The following is a 20,216-nucleotide window of genomic DNA, read 5'->3' as shown; positions in this document are numbered from 1 at the left end:
TATAGAAGATGTCAATTTGTTTCTCCATATTAAAACATAGCTTTCCTTTAAAAAAAATTGAGTTTTTAAATAATAATTTTAATTTACCTTACCAAATTAAGTGCTTTGATAAAGTGTTAACAAGAATTACTTTATTATATATACTTTTATTTTAAAATTATGTTACAAAATTCCTCCATATTTAATTATTTTATACATATTTCTAGTCTTTTTGATTTGTGAGATCTCCAACTCATTTTCTAATACATCTAAGATGTTTTTCCACAGATCCCACGAACTTATTTTCTTAAATTTGCAAACATCTATGACTTTGTAAACCAAAAGGACACCATGCAAATATTGCAGCAACTAGAAAAGTTACTTATTGTCATATTTTCTTGTAATTTTTAGTTTGTTTTGTTGCATATTTTATCAAAAATATCCAAATTCTTTAAAATTTTCCCCCTTGGAAAAAATGATTAAAAAATAAAATATTAATGAGGATATTTAAATTGTATGGGAATGTTAAAATTTAAACTGAAGAGAAGTTAAAATTTTAAATCTAATAAATATTAAAAATTTGAGAGAAAATTGTCAAGAATTTATAATTTGCAGTGTTTAGTTTAAATACGATTTCTTTACCCTATAATGCACATTTTTTATGGTGAAAATCTTCCAAATCAGAACGGGAACATTGTACGGTGCATACAGTTTTGAAAGAATGGGCAGTTACAAGATAGTTAGTTGCCATCTTCAATACCTTGTATTATGATTCTAACTTTTATGATGTTGCATAATTTAGAACTACACTGGTTATCATAAATTAAGGAAAAATCATGATTACTGAAAAAGTTACATGTAGAATTTTATGAAACTTACCCACAATAAACAACATATAGTAAGGTATCAAATAACATAAAAATAAATTACCAGACTATTATGGTAGTATAGAAATTAGCACATGCATACAATGAACAAATCGAAGGTGTTAGTTTGCTATAGGAACAGTACCTTCAATATGGAATATGGTCGCCTCTAGAAACAATACAGCGATGCGTGATGCTTTCAATTATGCGGTCTATCAGTTGCATAGGAAGCGAGAGCCACTGCTCTTGCAAAGCAGTTGCAAGCGCTGCAAGGGTCTGAGGGGGTGGATTGAGAGCAGCTAGACGTCTCTCTAAAGCATCCCAAACTTGCTCGATAGGATTCAAGTCTGGGGATCGAGCTGGCCACTCCATGTGCATAATTGTTTCCTGTTGAAGATAATCATCTACGATGCGAGCCCTGTGTGGTCTTGCATTATTGTCCTGAACAGGAAAGCATCACCTATTGCCCCGGCACATGGGCGCACATAAGCATCAAAGATGTCATCTCTATAAACCGGAGCATTCACGGTTTCCGTTGGAAAGACATGGAGGTCTGTGCGTTCACCCAAAGAGATACCACCCCAAACACAGACACTGCCTCTTCCGTATGCATCTCTTTAACGGATGTTTGACAGATGATAAAGGGTTCCAGGTTCTGTCCATATCAAATAATGCCTACTATCGCTTTCTAGACTAAACCTGAACCTGAACTTTCTAGACTAAACCTGATCAGGCGTCCAGTGGACATGTTGTCGTTATACTGCAAACGGTTCCTCCTATGGTGTGACGTGAGTGGCACGCAAATGACTGGTCGTCTCACATACATACCACCTTCGTGAAGCCTTCTACGCACAGTTGACGTTGACACCAACCTTCCGGTAGCTGCAGCAAGGGAGGATCTAAGAAGTGTCGGAGTAGCGGTTCTATTCCTGCGTGCACATAATGTCAAATAACGGTCATCGGCGCTCATAGCAGTTGGCCGTCCTTGGCTTAACCTCCCAGATGCTGAATCTGTGGTTTGAAATCGCCTCCAAAGTCTATGAACCACAGAAGGACTCACATTTAGCAATCTGGCCACTTCTGTTTGACTTTTTCCTGCCTCTAGTCTCCCAATGACTTTCCATCGTAGTTCTGCAGGCAAATGATGCCTGGAGGTCATTGTTACGAATTGGCTATCTCACATTTCTGATGTCACTATCACAGTAAAATATGTGGGCTTGCTCTCAAACATGGACTTTTATTCTTCTCGCAGATGACGTATTCCGAGTGCAGCGCCACTAATTTGGATATTGCAGTTTTACACAACTACTCTTACTTGGCAACATATTAAAATTGTACACGGTTTGGCTTATTTTTGAGGGAATTATCACTATTTTTGTGATTTTTCCTTAATTTATGATAACCAGTGTATATGAACTCGTGAAAAAGCTTTTATATTTCTTCCTTAATCAGTCCTCTTTTCCATTTTGGCATATTGCTAGAAAGTGAAGCATAAACTTCAAGAAATCTTGCAAAGATATTCCAAGGCTCTGTTTACAATTCACGAATAAGGTTATGCTGAATTCTGAAGCTGCAAAAATGAAGAGGGAACGGCAGGGAAAACTGGATTCTTAACACAAAGACCTTTGATGAGTTGTTGTTAAGTCTGCAAGCACATCAAACTGACAGTTCACTCCACCTTTTCAGATTGAGAAATGGGAGAAAACGATATGGTCATCCTTTCAAATAGTGAATACCAAGGCTGATATAATGGCCATCCCAACCCCAAAACGTCAAGCAAATACTCTCAATAAATTAAGAGAATGTCCATTACATGTACTGTACATATGTGGAAGTAGATTGTTGGTTTTTAAGATTGGCATATATATAACATTCTCAAAAGAATCATCCACTTCTAACAAAAATACATTATGGCAATATACAAAAAGAAAACTTTATTAAAGAAAATCAGACATAAGAAATCTTACCACATTCTACGAAACCATAATAATGAAACTCTCTCTCTTCCAGATACATTTTTAACTCATTCTTTTTTACAATTTAATATCAATGTTGCCAAAATATTAAAACTTAAAATTATGCTTTATAAACAAGTACTATCAATTCCCCCTTATTTGTATTTATAGATATAATTTTAATCAGTCAGTCATGTCCATACTTTAATAGTCCATCTTTTAATTTCACCCTAGGTAGATACTTTGTTAAAATATCCGCTTCTTGATTTTGTATTAGATTATTGATGTATTATTGAGTATCTGTATTAGATTATTGATGACTTCAGGTTCATAGATAGTCACCAGATATCACATTTGCCTCAAAAGTATTATATGAAGGTCAGGGAGATTTTTCTTTGGATGTTTCATGACCTTTATAATTTTGTGCACCAATGTGAGATAAATAAAGCAGCACTCTATTAAGTTGTCTGATCAATTTTAATGCCATTTGATACCTGTGATGCACATTCTGTAACAGATGAATTTTGTGTTTATAAAATTACAGGTGTTTTTCGTATTCTTTCAGTCTATCTATTAAGAGTTTTTTTCATCTATCCAATGCATACCAACCCACCTTCACATGTAATCATATACAGCAGCCCCTATATCAGTGCCTAAAGCCATGAAAACCATCAGAGAAAAACAACAAAGTAATTTTATCTTTGAAAGAGGTTTGAGACTAAAACTAATTTACGACTCCCCATTTACAAAGCAAAGGGCAAAGCTGTTTATTCCCTCTAAATTTTTCAATAATATAACAGACGTCACTCATTAAAATTGTATTTTATGAAATAAATTTCTAACTTAACACTCTTCGTTCAAAGTTCAATTTGCATTCCCATTTATCCAGAATGAGCTCTAATCCAAGTAAGTTTGATACTAAGTTATTGATATGATCTGCTTAAATAATTGATGTTTTAACAGTTAGTGAGAAATAACTTGGATTTTAAATGGCATGGATAGTACGGAAACTATTAAAATGAAGGTTTCAGAGGTAATGGGTTATTGCAATTTTTATCGACTTTCTTCAGCTTGAAAACACTGTCATCAGTTTTCAAGATGACGACATTTTCGTTCCTTAGATGAATAATCATTAAACATAACATAAATAACGCAACCAATACGATCATCAGTCTTTGATTCATTTGTACCAGCTACACAGAACATAGGTGATGGGTCTTCTATCAAACTAATGTGGATATAATTTGCAGGTAGTGCAAGAATGCAGAGGAAAAGATTATGTAAAAATTTTGAAATTAATGGTAAAAATTACACCCTGACTATCGGTATCTCGATTTAGTTGAAATAATATGAATTCCTGAGTATGAACTTCCACATGAATACATAATGTTTCTGGCTTCGTTTGTTTGATTATGGCAAAGCACTCCAGGGCTGTTTGCCTAAGGAGAGGGATGTGGAGAAATTTGTAATTTTCTATGGGAAACTGACACATATACACATTGCACATGGGGAAAACCATGAAAATGCCCATGCAGCCAGCCCATTCACCAGGACTAGAAACCTGAACTAAACCGAACTACCAGCATTCAACACCTTTTTGCTCAGCCGCTGGTAGGCACTGCATGCATAATGGTGAAATGCAAAGAAAATAGACGTTGAATTGAGGATAATTTTTGAGGGGTATACTGTCCATAAACAATGGCCACATTACTAATGCATAAATGATGGTCTTTTTAGTAATTTATACTATGTAAAATTTTCATAATTCTTCAAATACAACTTCTCATTTTATGAAGAGCACATGCTATATGCTTAAGGTATCTTGGGTGATGAGCTCATAAAAAGTCATTATCAGGGATTATTACAAGATATTTTAGCTGTTTGTCAATTTTGACATTTTAAATTTATGCATTAGGTTTCTTTGCAATTCTTGATCGGGCATGTGATTAATTAAGGCATGAGATTTCTCTTCAGAGATAATAAGTTTTTGTTATTCATCAAGAGTGTTGAATATTTAGAGAATTTCATTACAGATTAATTTTATTTTCTTGATTTACCATTTATTATAAAATCAGTATCATTAGTGAAAAGTGATGATGAGAGAATATGAGAAGGAATAAGTGAAACAATTTTATTGTAACATTCCATAATTCAGTACTAAGATATAAATCTTTAGATCAGCGTCTAGACCAGTGTTTCCCAACCTTTTTTGTGCTATACCCCACCTAATCCTCTCTAAAATTTTTAAGCTCTTCCTAGCATATACATGTTTTTTAATATTTAAAAATTGAAATATTCACGAAAGAAACTTGAATAATAGCTTTTAGGAAGAAATGACTACGAAATTTTGTGAGCAAACACAGTAAGTGAACTTTCAAAACATGCAGAACTGAAATTCAAGGAAAAACTCATTTTAGTGAAAGTTTTTTATTTTAAGTATTAGTAATTTTTATTATTTAAATTTAGCGAGTTCCTTGCGCGTGATATTTGTTGCAAAGAAATTTTATGTTAGGTTCCAATTTAGATAACTTGAGGCTCAAGTCTCCCGGTTTCATTATATCCAACCAATTTTTTATTTTTACTTTTTTTTTATTTTTTATTTATTTTTTTTAGCAGCAAATCATTTATGGCACTAAATCCACATTCAGCAAAATATGAAGATGGAAATGGTAACAATAGTTCTCTTCCAAATTTTGTTGCATTTGGATATTTGATTCTGGTTTCCTTACAAAGCTATGTCATCGCTCCTTTTATATTAAATAAAGTTTTAATTGACTCATCATTTTGCATTTCTGCGAGTTCTTTTTACTGCATATTTGAAATATCAGCCAAATCCACTAGCATTAGCTGCATCATCCAAGTTGGAAAATCAATTTGTTTTAAGTTACAAAATCTTTTAAATCAGCCGATAAAATTCTCAGATGATCAACAATAACAAGTATAGTGTCACATTTTTGGAGCCAATGATACTTTTCAAAATTTTTGTGGTAAATAGTATAATTCAACGAAGATAATGAAACCAAATATCTTCCTTTAGCATCATAAGTTTTATTTGCTCCTTGAAGTTGCTTATTTAATATATTTAATTTTTCAAAGATATTGGCTAAATAACTCACAATTGCCTTGTTATCATCCGTTAACAGATTTTTCATTTCAGGTTTGTCGCTTAAAAAATAACTAAGAGTATCAAATAGTTTCATAAATCTTTCCAAGCAGTTCCCTTTCAACAGCCTTCTAACTTCAGTGTGAAGTACAAGTCTCATATAGTCTTCATTTTGTTCTTCATAAAATAACATGAAAAGGCGTTCACATTTGGCCCTAGCTTTAATAGCACTGATACACTTTATAACTGAATTTAGTACTTCATTTAGAACAGGCGAATTGTTTTTAGCTACCAGGTTTTCTCTATGAATAACTAAGAAGCATTTCTGGATTCTCATCTTTTATCAATTTTAAGCAACCCTTTTCTTATTTCGTGCTTTATTTTATTTTTCAACTATCATATTAGGAGCACTATCTGCAGTACAAGATGTATTATATTTTTTATTGGTATATTTTTTATATCTAAGTAATTTTTAGCTTATTAAAAATATATGTTTGGAGGTAGTGGTGCTTTCTAATAATTTACAGAACATTTCTTCGGCAAAATTCCCTTCATGAATATATCTTACACAAGTTACAAGTACGGCTTCATTTTCTCTCAAAGTTGGTTCATCCATTTGCACCAAAAATTTTCTTGTTTTCAGCTTTTCAACAAGTTGTATTTCAATATCCTCACTCATTTAATCTTTCTTCTGCAAACAGTACTGTTATTTAGTGGCATAGCTTTAACGTCTTTGTCATCTTTTTTTAGAACAGTTTTAAATGCTGATATTGATGGTTTGATTAAATTCTCCCCTATAGTATGGCTTTTCTCAGATTAAGCGATGAATAATGAAATTTTATAAATAGCCTCAAGAGCATGATTAATAGTTGCATTATGAGCAGTAAATAGACACTTTAATATTTACTCTTTTTTCAAAAATTTTCCTTAAAATGTGACAATAATTTAAATCTGAATTAAGATCAGCATTATATTTCGCTTTCAAATGTGCCTCAAGACAGCCTAGTTTCATTGATTTGTTGCTCAGGCATTATTGGCATAAAAGGACAAAAGTTGACCGTTTATGGACCAGGTAGCATATTTCACAAGTGCATATCAACGTAGCCACTGAGGGAGGGGTTTCGAAAATGGACCAATGAGCTTCTTTTGCTTTTGTGACGCTAAATTTTCGTGCATATGAGCATATGTTCTTTACGTTTTAATTTGCATTTGTTTTGCAGTTACAAATGTATGGCATAAAAGTAGAAAAGCTCGTAGTGCTTTCGTTTTATGAGTTTAATTAATCGCTGAGATTTCACTTTCGCAGTATTTATCATGCATCGATATTTGGATTGATGTTGATGGCATATTATCGTTCTTTACGCCCAGAAAATGACTCAATTACAATAAGCCTCGAATACGAAATCTCTTAATCCACTTTACTAACAAATGTGGATTAAGAGAATTCATGTGTAAAATTTTTTACTGAACTGAGAAGGACTGGAAGTGTTACAATGAATGTTTTCCTATTTCAGTGCTTGCATTCTTTTGATTTTGACTGTATAAGATTCAGAATACCTATTGTGTACGATCTGATTATATCCATTGTTAACATTAAAAGTTATATGTGAATAAATTGAATATATTCATTGTGAATTCGTTGTTCTGTTTTATGAGTATTTCTTGCGTAGACAGGATATTTAGGAGTGAGCAGTTATTAAATGTGAAATTTAACATATTAAATGCAAATTAGTGAAGTTCACCTTGAATAAAATTCTGTATTCACCTATTATTATAGAACATCTTTTTCATATACACTGCAAGGGCTCAGATGTGTATCACATATTTCTTATGTCTTATTTATCACTTATTAAGTAATATTTCGCATGAACATTTTTGCGAAGTAGTTTTGTGTTTGTATTTATTTCAAATTCTTTCAACCAGGTAGTGAAATCTTTATAATTGCTTATAACTGATCTAACTTCACAATGAAAATTTTCAGAAGAAATAGACGATGTACAGAAATTTGTACAGGAAATTGCGTGGCAAAATATTTTCAACCACCTTGCTTAAATCTTAAAGTGTGCAAAAGGTCATGTAACACGACAGAAATATTACTGGATGCTCATTGGTCCATCCTAGAAGCCACTCCCTCGGTGGCTACACAGATGTGCACTTGTGAAATATGCGACCAGGTATGAAACCAAATTTTAAATATGCCTTTGAATACCGAGAAACGTTTTTTCTTGCTTGTACCCTTCAGTTCTCTAAGGGCTGAAAGAAATAAATATAAGATCAATATACACAAAGCTGAAAGCAGCTGCTGTTGCCATTCAAGGAAAGAATAATATACCAGTTGCCATTCCTACAGTAAAAAATAAAATAAATTCGTTGGCTGAAATGTGCGAGAAATGTCTGGAAAGCATAATGTGTCAGTTATTTAAAAGCATTTAAACATTCATGTCTACAGCAAGAATTCTTTATAAAACATTTAAAATGCACCACAATTTAAAAACTTTTTTTACGTATACATCACTTACATTTTTCTTTATTTTGTGGAATAAAAAATGAAATTTCGAAAATTTTGACTTCGTGAAACACATTAGAGCATCCTTTGTCCCCTTAAACTCTGGACAAGTCCATTTTCGAATTGCTCCCCTTAACAGTCGCATTGCCCCCTTGTGGGGCGTGGGACCCATAGTGGGAATCATGGCTCTAGACTATGAGCATTTGAAAATTGAATTATTGAATGTACTCTTTCTATTTTTTTAAAAAAGTTAGCGATCATAAAGTAAAGAATGGGTGGGCAAGCAGAATTTTAAAATGCTTGTAAGACAACTGCCATCATAATTAATTGAATGCTTTCTTCAGATCAAAACAAAAAACGGCAGAATATAATTTATTTTCTTTTTGATAAATATTTGTTGAATAACTGCATCTAGTACATTTACAGCTAAACAATGATTTCTGAATCCGAACTGATAGACTCTGATGATGATGATGCGATTATGAAGCTGATGTCTGAGTCAACAAGAAGTGCTCTCTCTGGAATTCCAGTTTATACTAGAAGATTGATCAAGCATTACGAACGTCGATCTTCAGGATTCCTATCGCTTTTTTTTTTTGGCAAAAAGAAAGACCTTTCTGATTCTGAAACATTTTGAAAGACAATGAAGACATTTACTGGGAATAAAATGATTTAATTGAAGCTTAAGTTTAGTTAAAATGCCGTCTGGACAAGGAGCTTTCTAATATGAGAAATTTATTTGTGTGAATGGAATGTTCTTATAAACATTAGGAATATCACTATTCTCTTTAATGCACTTACAAGGGTAATAAAATATTATTTATTAACAACAGACAGAAAATACAAAAGGGAATTAAGAGGCATACTTGCCTATCATTTTTCCATGTAAACACCAAATCTATTTAGGCATTTATTTGAATGCAGGACCAACTAGTTTAACGCGGCTTTGTAGAAATCTCATCCCTGCCCATTGAGACAGTTTCTCAGTGGCTGTTTTCACATCATTGTCTGAAAAGAACCTCAGGATCCTTCAATTTCTGAAAAAAGAAAATAGTCACTGGGCTGTATGGGGGGGCTGACTCCAGATTTCTCACTTAAAATGTTTGCAGCAATTCTTGAGTTTGGTGAGCAGTATGGGGACAGGCATTGCCATGCAGGAGGATGCTTGCGTCTGATGGCTTCACAGAACCTTGTCTAAGTGGTACAAAAATGATAGGGAGTAATAGTATGGCGACCTTCCAGATACTTTTTCAGGATGACGAATCATAACTTGCATCTCCAAGCGAAACCTCTTTTCTGAACGTTTTGCCATTTCAATCACTCTGACGGATCTGCAAACTTACTCTACCTACCCACACAACCTCAGCTAGGTAATTAGTGCCATCTGCCTACATTCTGGGGATAAAGTATTCCCTTCACAATAATTACGTTTCAAATACTAATACTTTATTACTATTTTTGGATCCACCTACATATATACAAGAGTCTTCAGGTGAATCATCTTGGAGAATAACACCAAGCTATTGATGAGAACAATTGATGATATAGCATTATTAATCAATATATTTGATTTAAACTTGTTCAAGAAAGGGTTATAAGTTGATTTGTGTACTTTGTTTATTGCAATTCTAGAAAGAGTTCTGTAAACATCCTTACATTTTGTATAAAATAAGGATGTTCTCTCCCCCCAGCTCTTTAATTTTGCCTTCATAATAACCACTTTACACTTCACTCTTTTTTCACTGATTTAGATCACACAGCCTTCTTTACATAGATTATCACCTTCTTCTATATTTTTTCTGAATGTAATTTTCTTATTCCACTAGTTAATTTTACTTATAAAAAGTAATTTCTACAGTAAAAGTGGAACTCTGAAAATTTTTTGTGGTACTCATCATATATCTTATCATATTTTAAGCAGTAGCAGTTAAATATGTACCATATACTGTACTTACACTGTGTATGAAAGCAGTGCAATAACAACATAAACAATTTACATGGCATGGCCATAGCATCAATTATTACTGGATTTTTCAAAACTTCAGTTATTTAACTGTCATATTCATTTTCAACTTACCAAAATTAGTAAAAAAGTGTTTATTCTTGTTTTGGATACCATTTGAGTGTTGTTCAATGTTACAAGCCTGCACTGAGTGGTAGGCAGTGTTCCGAGGTGTAGTATGTATGGAGCATTACTGCTCCAAGAAGCAGTTGGGAAGTATTAGAAAGCAAATTGGCAACAAGAAAACATCTGAAAGACTTGGCTGCCTAAACTCTTTTGAAATAATTATTTGAGCATACAAATACTATAGTTCACTTCTTTATAAGAATTGTACTAAATTATGTCAGTTGACCCTGTAATATACTCGTTAAAGTCACATCTAAGTTCATTTTTCCATTCCAAGGGAAGGAAGTTAGAAATTACAAGTCTAATATTAAAAAATTACTGCAATCTGTTCTTAACTTCTTTTACGTATGACTACAAGTGTGATATTCAGTACAGGCCTGTAATATATTCTTTCAAGATATACTACCATATGTGCTGTACGTGGTTCATCGGGTTTATTAATGCTTCGATTTTTTAATCATTACCATTTAGTTTCTATATTACATGATGAGCTTTAATTAACCCTTTCCATCACGCTACCTTTTAAAGTAGGAGTTTTGATAAAAAAAAAAAAAAAGTAGGCAGTCTAATTAGGCCTAGAGGAATACACAAGTAAAATTTTGTGAAGATAGCACTTAATCGTTTTAATTCTGTGGGTGTGCCCAAAGTGGCACACTGATTGAACAGAGCTTTGAAAAGAGTGCTGAAACGAGTACTGTTGTCAATAAACTGACCGATGAGATGCAGAGAAACAAAGAATACAGACTCTCAGTTGTCCTAGATTATCGGTGAGCCCAGTCTGGGTACACCTAGGGTTCGCCGTTTGATTTTAGGCAAGATTTCAAGGTAAAAATTTAAAACTAATACAGTACAAAGTCTTTAATCCGGACTCATCGGGACTTCGGAGATTCCGGATTAGGGGTTTTTCTGGATTATAGATCTTCAATTTAAATCTGGTAAGATGGAATGCAGAAATTATAAAATTAAAAATATGAAACCGTAATTTATGAAATAAAAAGCAATTATGATCTAAAGGGTATCAAAATTTATTTAAAAAAAGCTTAATATTTATTTGTTTACTTTATTAAACTTTTCTTTTAATGTAAGTTGTTTAAGTTGCTTTGTTTTTTGTGTTAATACGTTCTCTTTAATTCTGTAAACATACATAATTTCTTGTTCAGTTCCACTGTTCAAGTCCTGTAATTGCTGTGTCGAGAATACCGACTAACTTGTCAATGGAAATTTTTTGGTTTTCAATAACCTCTCTGTCACTTTCTTCGCTATCAGAAGTGGTACATCAAAACATACTTTCGCTTTGTAGATCCTTTGGCAGCTTCAGAATCGGAAACTCTTTTTGACATAATCAAAAGTTTAAGTTTACTTTTTATAAAATTGCTCTAACAGTCTGCAAAAAATAATAAGCCGGATCCAATTAGAAGACTAAGAAACAATGCAAGCTGCAACATTAACTGAAATAGATAATTTTAGCCTAGCTTATACCATCCGTTATACATTAAACACGCATGCATAAACATATTATGTGCATGCTATTGGCTTTAGTTTTCCACATGCAAATTTTGATCGGAGGTCGATCGGCGGTAAGCTAACGTGGTTGCCAATGACGTCAAGATCGGTGGGTTGGCCGAGTATAATATATATGTACGCCGGTATCGGTGAAGCTTGTTCTTGTTATCTTGTGTGATTATCAGTTAGCATTATGCTAGTTCGCTTTCACTAAATGATTTTAAATGTAAAGGCTACAGTGTTAGCTCTTTTATTTTATTTACGGAATAAAGCATGAGTTTTATTTAGTTTAGTCTTAGCTTTATTTAAGGGAAGCAAATTATGCTTTGCCTTATCACCACTGCCACCAGGGTTATGGGTCCAGCGCCAACAGCTAATCAGTCATCCAGTTCAACTCAGCATTGAAGGAATGTAGGTGAAGAGGGCCGTTATCCACAAAAAGAAGCTGACCTGTCTTAGAAGTTTGTTCAAGTCGTTGTGCTCAAACTTAATTGAAGATGTCATTAATACCTGAAGGTTTTGAGTTGTTAAACCATGACAACTGGGATTGATGGAAAGTCGACATGAAAATGTTGTTACTGGATAGAAATTGTTGGAGCTTCATAGAGGACAAAGAAGAAGAATTAGATAAAAGTGCAACAAGGCATGAAAAGCAGGAGTTCACACTGAGGGAGAACAGAGCCTTCACTACATTATATTACGGAATTAAAGCTGAGTTCAGGCCGCTGATACAAGAATGTTCAAGTGGTAAAGAAGCATGGGAAGTTCTACAGAAGCGAACCCAAAACAAGAGCAAGGATAATTCAGTTACTGGATGAATTTTTTAGTATTAGATATATGCCAAATGAAGAAATAGGATTATTCATCGCAAGAATAAGAATGACTGCAAAGAAGTTGGCTGAAGCTGGTCACAACTTGGCAGATCCTTTTAAAGGATTCCAGGCAATAAGGAGATTACCCCAGGAATACTCCGGCATTGTACAATTGATCTATAGGTGGAAGGACGAAGATTTTACGCTGGAAAGAATTGCCGAAGAGCTGGTAAGGGAAGAAAGCCGACTTCGCCAGGTAAACGCCGATTCAGAAGACAGCAAGGTAAGCGTGTATAATACTATTAGTTTAAATGCAGAGAAAGATAAAGTTGAAAATAAAACTAAATCTAAGAAAAAAATGGGGAATATGAGAATAGGACCTTGTTTCAGATGTCATAAATTTGGGCACTTAATTGCTCAATGTAAAGAAAATGTAAGTAAAAATCAGAAGTTTAAAATAGACGATAAAAATGGACAGTTTAAAGATAAAGAATTAATGTTAGTAGAAAATTATGTAACAACTACAGATAAAGGAGATAAAGGAGGTAACGCAGATAAATTTAATTGGGTCGTAGATACTGCAGCTACAACTCATTTCAGTAATAATAGAAATTTAATGACAAATTTCAAAGAAATAAACGATATACGTATGTCTTTAGCTATAGGAAATTGTGAAAGTAAAGTACTAGGAAAGGGTACTGTCAAATTTGCAGTAAAAGTAGGCAATCAAATAAATTGGATTGAGTTAGATAATGTGTTATATAATCCAAATCTAAGAAGAAATTTATTATCGGGAGCAAGGTTAGAAAAGGCTGGTGCTCATTTTGTGATTTCAAAAGGGAAGATGTGGATATACTTTAATAATTGGGATAGATTATGCTACGCTAAACGATATGACGGACTTCATCACGTAAAACCATTTAGATATGCAACAGGTAAAAGGGAAGCTGGTTACGGTACAGAAATTGAAAAGTTAAATAAAGTAGACGATGCAATGCTATGGCATCGGAGATTTAGCCACGTAAATTTTGATTATATTAAGAAAACTAGTAAGAATCAAAGCGTGAAAGGGTTACCAGAAATTGAAAAACCAATAGAGAGGTGTAAATCGTGTATTACTGCTAAATCTAGTAGAATAACTTTTAAATCTGTTCCGAAGAGATCGGATAAACCATTGCAGTTGGTTTATTTAGACGTTTGTGGCCCACTACCAGTTCCATCTAAGGGTGGGAGTAAATATTTTCTTGCTATTGTAGATGACTATAGTAGATTAGTAACAGTGTATTGTATGAAAAATAAAAACAAATCGTTCTACAACTTTAAGAATTATCATAGGCAAATGGAAAGACTGACAAATAGAAAATTAATAAGTATACGCACCGATAATGGTGGGGAATTCTGTAACAGGCAATTCGAAGGGTACTTAGCCGAAAATGGAATTAGTGTTGAACGCATGAACGCGTACACCCCAGAAGAGAAATAAAGCATGAATTTTATTTAGTTTTGTCTTAGCTTTATTTAAGGAAAGCAAAATATGCTTTGCCTTTATCACCACTGCCAACATGCGCATGCGCAGAAAGTTTGTAGCTTTGAGGTCTGGATTATAGATCATTCCGGATTAAAGAATAAGGAGATTAGCATACAGCCAAAAAAATAACATAGAAATTTCTTTTCAAACAATTCCTTTCATGCCCTAAAAAAAATCTGGAAGATTTCTTTAAAAAATGAGCGTCTTAAAAAACTAAACATGGCTAAAATATATGGACTGGTTTGTGTTGAGCTGCCATCTACTATAAATAGAGAAGGTTTAGAGTAACCTATAAATACTTTTTCATTAAATTTTTCTGTGCACACAGAAGGAAATTTTTAGCTGCCGCAAAGGGTTAAAGCAAAACTTACCTAAAACTTTTAAAGCCCTTTTAGTAAGTACCTACAGATTAATTCAGAAGATACCTAATGTATCATTATTGCAGGGGTAGAAAGTGATGAGAAGAAACTAAAAAAAGAGGCAGTGACCAAACAATGACCAAATTTTACAACAAAATTCTATCCAGAAGAAACACAGAGAAATACCAAATAAAATGAAATATTAAGAAAGGAACTAACTCCCCCCCCCAATCAGGATAAAACTTACATGTTAAAGGGAAAGAAATGCACTTTTTATCATATCAAATTTTATTAATGTATTAATATTCACTGCGAAAACAGTGGACTTCAAATTGATAAAAACTGGTTTTCAAGTCTCGATTCTTCTGTAAGTTTACCTTGATGCACAAACAGCAAAGTTCTTTGCTGAACCAACTTCTTTTGCTTAACTTCATTCTTGAATAGTAAGAATTTGCAACAGAAATAAATAATAGCACCAATACAAGAAGGCAATTCATTATGACAAAAGCATGCATGCAATTAGAAAACTGAGATATGATACTTTCAGAATCATAGCAAAGCTATCAATACTAAAAAATCACAAAGGCAGTTAGCAGAAAAAGTTAGATTCCTGATTGCAAAATGATGTAACATCTATTATTGCTATGAAATTGTGAGTATAAGAAAAGAATTTTCCTCATGCTTGACCTGTTGAATACTTTTAATTTGTGCTATAATAAGAAAGAAATTTTGAGAACATAATGTCATTCTCTAATATTCTGTCGATAGACAGAAAATTTACCTATTTAAGGTTACTTCAAGTCTTCCAAAATGGCTATCTTAATAATGCAACGGTTAAATGTATATCAGCTTTGATATCATATGCAGGAAAGAAGGCAAGATAACAAGAAAATATTATCATAGAGACAAGGTAATAAATTACTGATTCAATTCATATTTACGAAATAAGGAACTTACCATACTAAAGTATTATCCTAAAATATACAAATGCATATATTTTATGATAATACTTTACTATTCGTGATATGATAATATTTTACAAGTACTATACAAATATATATATACTTACAGCATGTTGGATGAACAGAGATTCTGGCAGATAATAAACATGAAAATGTAAGTGATTGACCGATGCATATGCTCCTAAACTATTAAAGCCTATCTTTAATGAACTGAAATATAAATCAAAATGATTCAAAATCCACTAACTATGCTAACTGTAACAGGAATAAAAGAAAAATATGTATTCAACAGCATTAAAAATGACTTACGGATTATAACTTATCATCATCATTTCTATACCAAGCTTAAGGCCATTAAGTGTTAATACCTGTAACAGAATAATTAATAATAAGAATTATTATAGTTTGGAAATGAAGCGATCAATTTCTTATATATTCTTTTATTCTTAATGTTTACACACTGAATCTGAAAGGTAGCAAAAAGAATACTGTCAGTAACCTAAATACAGTCAAAAGTCTTTAATCCGGACTCGTCGAGACTTCAGCGATTCCGGATTATAGATCATCAGTTTAAATCTGGTAAGATGACATGCAGAAATTATAAAATTAAAAATATGAAACCATAATTTATGAAATAAAGAACAATTATGATCTAAAGGGTATCAAAATTTACAAAAAAAAGAGCTTAATATTTATTTGTTTACTTTATTAAACATTTCTTTCAATGTAAGTTGTTTACGTTGCTTCGTTTTATGTGATAATACTTTCTCTTTAATTCTATAAACAGACATAATTTCTTGGTCAGTTACAAAGTTCCGCTGTTCAAGTCCTATAATTGCTGTGTCGAGAATACCGACTAATTTGTCAACTGAAATTTTTTCGTTTTCAATAACCTCTGTCACTTTGTTCACTATCGGAAGCGAATTATAATGATGAGGAATTTGATTGAAATCATATCAAAGACGGAGTACATCAAGATGAAATACTACATTTAGTAAGGAATTATAAGCCAAATAAAATAAAAACATCTGCCTTGAAGATAAGGATTGTGCTGACAGATCAACTTCCACTTCATTGCGCGGTGCGACCCCGCAGAGCAGCGTGAAATTGATAAAAAGATTTCGGAATGGTTAGAGAAACAAAGGATATGCCTTTATCCATTTTTTGCAGCAATTCCACTTTTTGTTTGATGGACATCGAAACATACTTTTGCTTTGTAGATCCTTAGGCAGCTCCAGCATCGGAAATTCTATTTGACATAATCGAAAGTTCAAGCTATTTCTCACATTGTTTCATCAGCTATCATTGAAAAGAAATCTTTCTCAAGTCATTTAAATGGTCATTAAAAACATTTTTCAAAGTATATTCATGAAATCCTTTATCCAATATCAAGGGGCAAATCAGTTAACAGTCAATAACATCTCTTCTCCATTACATTCACCAATGAGGGGGGAAAAATCAAACCTATTCAGCAAGTCAAGGCAAACCCCAATAAAACGTTTTACTTCCTTCTACTGATATTAAGTTATTAGTATGTGAAATTTTATGCTTTTAATTTTAAGCTTGGGCATGCATCTATCTTTGTAAAATGACAATTTTTATTCTATATATACATCTGCTGATTAACTTAAACAGATGTGTGTGATTACATGAGATTGTGTGATTACATGAGAACACAGAGGAAGCTTTGGGATATTTTTTACCAAATGACAGGAAATAAAACCTGCTGTGCTATCTTTTGATGGAAAAATGAATGAAGATCAGATTAAAAGCTTAATTCTAAAACTGGAAGACCAACCTTATAAGGCGACTCTAGGAATTGTGGTCAAAGGTATGCATATAATTTAACACAGCAGAAGAACCATATATAGTATATATGTATATGGTTACCATATATACATATATATATATATATATATATATATATATATCCTTTTTTATCTTATTTTGTTTTTTAATGTTTTACATGTTAAATGGTTTGATTTTCATATGTATTAATTTTTTTAAAACGTGTTGAACTTTTTGGAACAACAGCTCCTGGTAACTTTTAGGCGAGTTTATTACAATTTCTAATTTACTTATTTTGCAGCATATTGCGCAAGATGTTTTCTAGACCAAATTGGTCATTCAGTATTGTAATAACTACCTTGCTTGATAGATATATATATATTTTAACCATATATATATATAGGTTATAAAAACAAATAGTACAGTTAAATTTCAATAATTCTCTTGTGCTACTGCTGCAAATGAATATATATATATCAAAGATTGAATTAAATTAAATATGTTTATATATATATATATATATATAACAAGCAATTCAAATAATAAAACATGAAGATATATAAATAAAATAAATGTCAATAAATTTGCTCATTAAATTCATAAATTCAAGCTCATAAAAGTATTCCTTTATTTTGGATTTCAGCTTAGTTAAAGCTCCCTTGGCTGATGAGTTCAACCTATAAATATTCCATTACTTAAATGTATTATTTAATGGTATGGAGATTTTTCTTTCTCACCTAGTAAGCTATCATTTGGAGCTGAAGAAGATTCTGCTAGACCTTTAATACAGCATATTTTATTTACTTTATGCTAATTCTTGCGGCTAATTTTTATTTTTAGTATTAATTAATTTACTATGATATCTCATAGCAATTATAAAGAAATATTTTAACAACTTAGATGGTTTGGTTTGGTTTATTTGATTACAGCAAAGCACATAGCACACTAGCGCTATCTGCCTAAAGAAAGAAATGCCTTCATGGAAGACTTTCTGAGGCCATGGAAGACTTTCTGGTTTGTATCCATGTTACATATGGGGAAACCCCCGAAACACCATGCAGTCAGCCCGTTCGCCAGGAATCAAATCCAGGTTGAACTACCAGTGTTGAGGGACTTTACTGCTTGGCTGCTGGTGGGCAACAACTCAGAAGAATTTTTCAACCTAGACTTAAGTATGAAATAAAGGCTCATGGAAAAGACAAAATGCTAATATATTTGATGGGATTTTTTTCAATTATAGGATAAAAAGGTAAAATTTTATAAACATTACAAATTATGTCTTCCATGTTAGCTGTTTCAATAACCAGAAGAATAAAGTAAAATGACACATGTTGAAAACTTTATTCACAATACTTACATTCAAACAAGAACACTTTTCTCAGAAAGAACAACTAATTTAATTGTAAGATGGAAAATAGGTAATGTTGTCAGCTAAAATCTGTAAAAAAAAGATTTTTATGTTTATTCTGGCATTTTCAAGTGAATTGCCATAAAGAATAATAAATTTCTTTTTTTTTCTATAGCCACCATGCTGGCAAATATATCCTTCAACAGAAAATTCTATTATACATGTTATCCTGTAATTGAAAAGATCCTTTAAGTGATATGATAAGAGAGGTCTTAATTAAGATGAATTGTAAAGTTTTAGAAGGATTTATTCAATCTCAAATTAGCACACTCAGACTATAACAAAAGGCTTTCAGAACTTTTGAAATTGCATGATTCAATGGGACTGACATAATTAAACGCAAGTTTCATTCAAACAATTAAAAACCAATACAAGCACTTACTAATATGCATATATTAAATTTTATAATACAATATATATCAACAGATATTTAAATTTTTAAAAAACTGCTTAAAAGCTTTCCACATTTCTTAACTCCTTAACAGTTTCATTTTTTTACGAATTTGATCCAAAAAAATGCCACATTGTTTTATTGCAATTTTTTCTTCATTTTACATTTGTAAGCTGGAAAATGTTATTAAAAGTAATATTTCTAAGGTTAGAGCTGACTTTAGGGTACCCCTTGTATTATAGCGAAGTTGTTGTTTCATTTATTGCCAAGCTGTTGTTTCGTTTATTGCCAAGTTGTTGTTTCATTTATGGTAACCTGAGTAGTTGAATGTTATGAAAACCCTATTATGACATAATCGTTTTCATTATTCCGAGAAATTTTGAATCATGGGATGTTTTGTAAAGGCTTTTGTGGTGTGTGTGTGTTTAGGAAATACATTGTTTCATTGTTCAGACGGTAGAATGGCTGAATGTAGTAAGATTAATTTGAAGTTTCTGTATGATTTGGAATGAAAGGGGAAAAGTGCATTAATTGACTGGTGTGTAAATGAAGGTTTACTTAGTAGCCATTTTCGGGATAAGTATTTAGGTTCTGGCCCATTCGATTTACATAACCCATTGTGTTGTTGTACTCCATAACTACCCTTGGTTTTCGAGGTCTCGACTGTCCGGAATACATAGGATGATTTTTACTCTTATTTTTGTTGAATTTATGTGGTGACGCCGATATACAGATTCTAGTTCAGATAATTTTAGGGAGTTTTTGGATGCTGTTAAGGAATTTTGTGTGCCACAGAGGTAAGTGGATATTTGCTTTGTGTAATGCTTAAATGCATAATCCTTTTTTTATGTTATTTTATTGTTTGGTTTAAAATGTAGTTTATTGAGATTATGTATTTTTGTTTGCCTCTACTGTAGAATTAGGTGCT

General features: G+C 32.4%; 1 protein-coding gene across 4 annotated transcripts in view; it reads right to left on the bottom strand.

Annotated features, from left to right (window-relative positions):
• Positions 1 to 20,216, bottom strand: part of LOC118197335 (GDP-D-glucose phosphorylase 1) — a 39,231-nt gene that overhangs the window by 10,922 nt on the left and 8,093 nt on the right. For 3 of the 4 annotated variants that reach the window (XM_035368832.2, XM_085808567.1, XM_035368833.2), the window contains exons 7-8: positions 16,011 to 16,069; positions 15,809 to 15,911 (exon numbers count right to left, since the gene is read on the bottom strand). The exons of the other annotated variant lie outside the window; for it this stretch is intronic. In XM_035368832.2, coding sequence (XP_035224723.1) covers positions 15,809 to 15,911; positions 16,011 to 16,069 — 162 coding nt within the window. The remainder of the gene's footprint in view (positions 1 to 15,808; positions 15,912 to 16,010; positions 16,070 to 20,216) is intronic. 4 annotated transcript variants of the gene reach the window in all.

The sequence above is a fragment of the Stegodyphus dumicola genome, chromosome X1 (assembly GCF_044657685.1).
Source record: "Stegodyphus dumicola isolate Sdum_Otavi_A_Nest chromosome X1, ASM4465768v1".
Classification (NCBI taxonomy): Eukaryota; Metazoa; Arthropoda; class Arachnida; order Araneae; family Eresidae; genus Stegodyphus; species Stegodyphus dumicola.
This window is presented reverse-complemented; position numbering and strand designations above follow the sequence as displayed.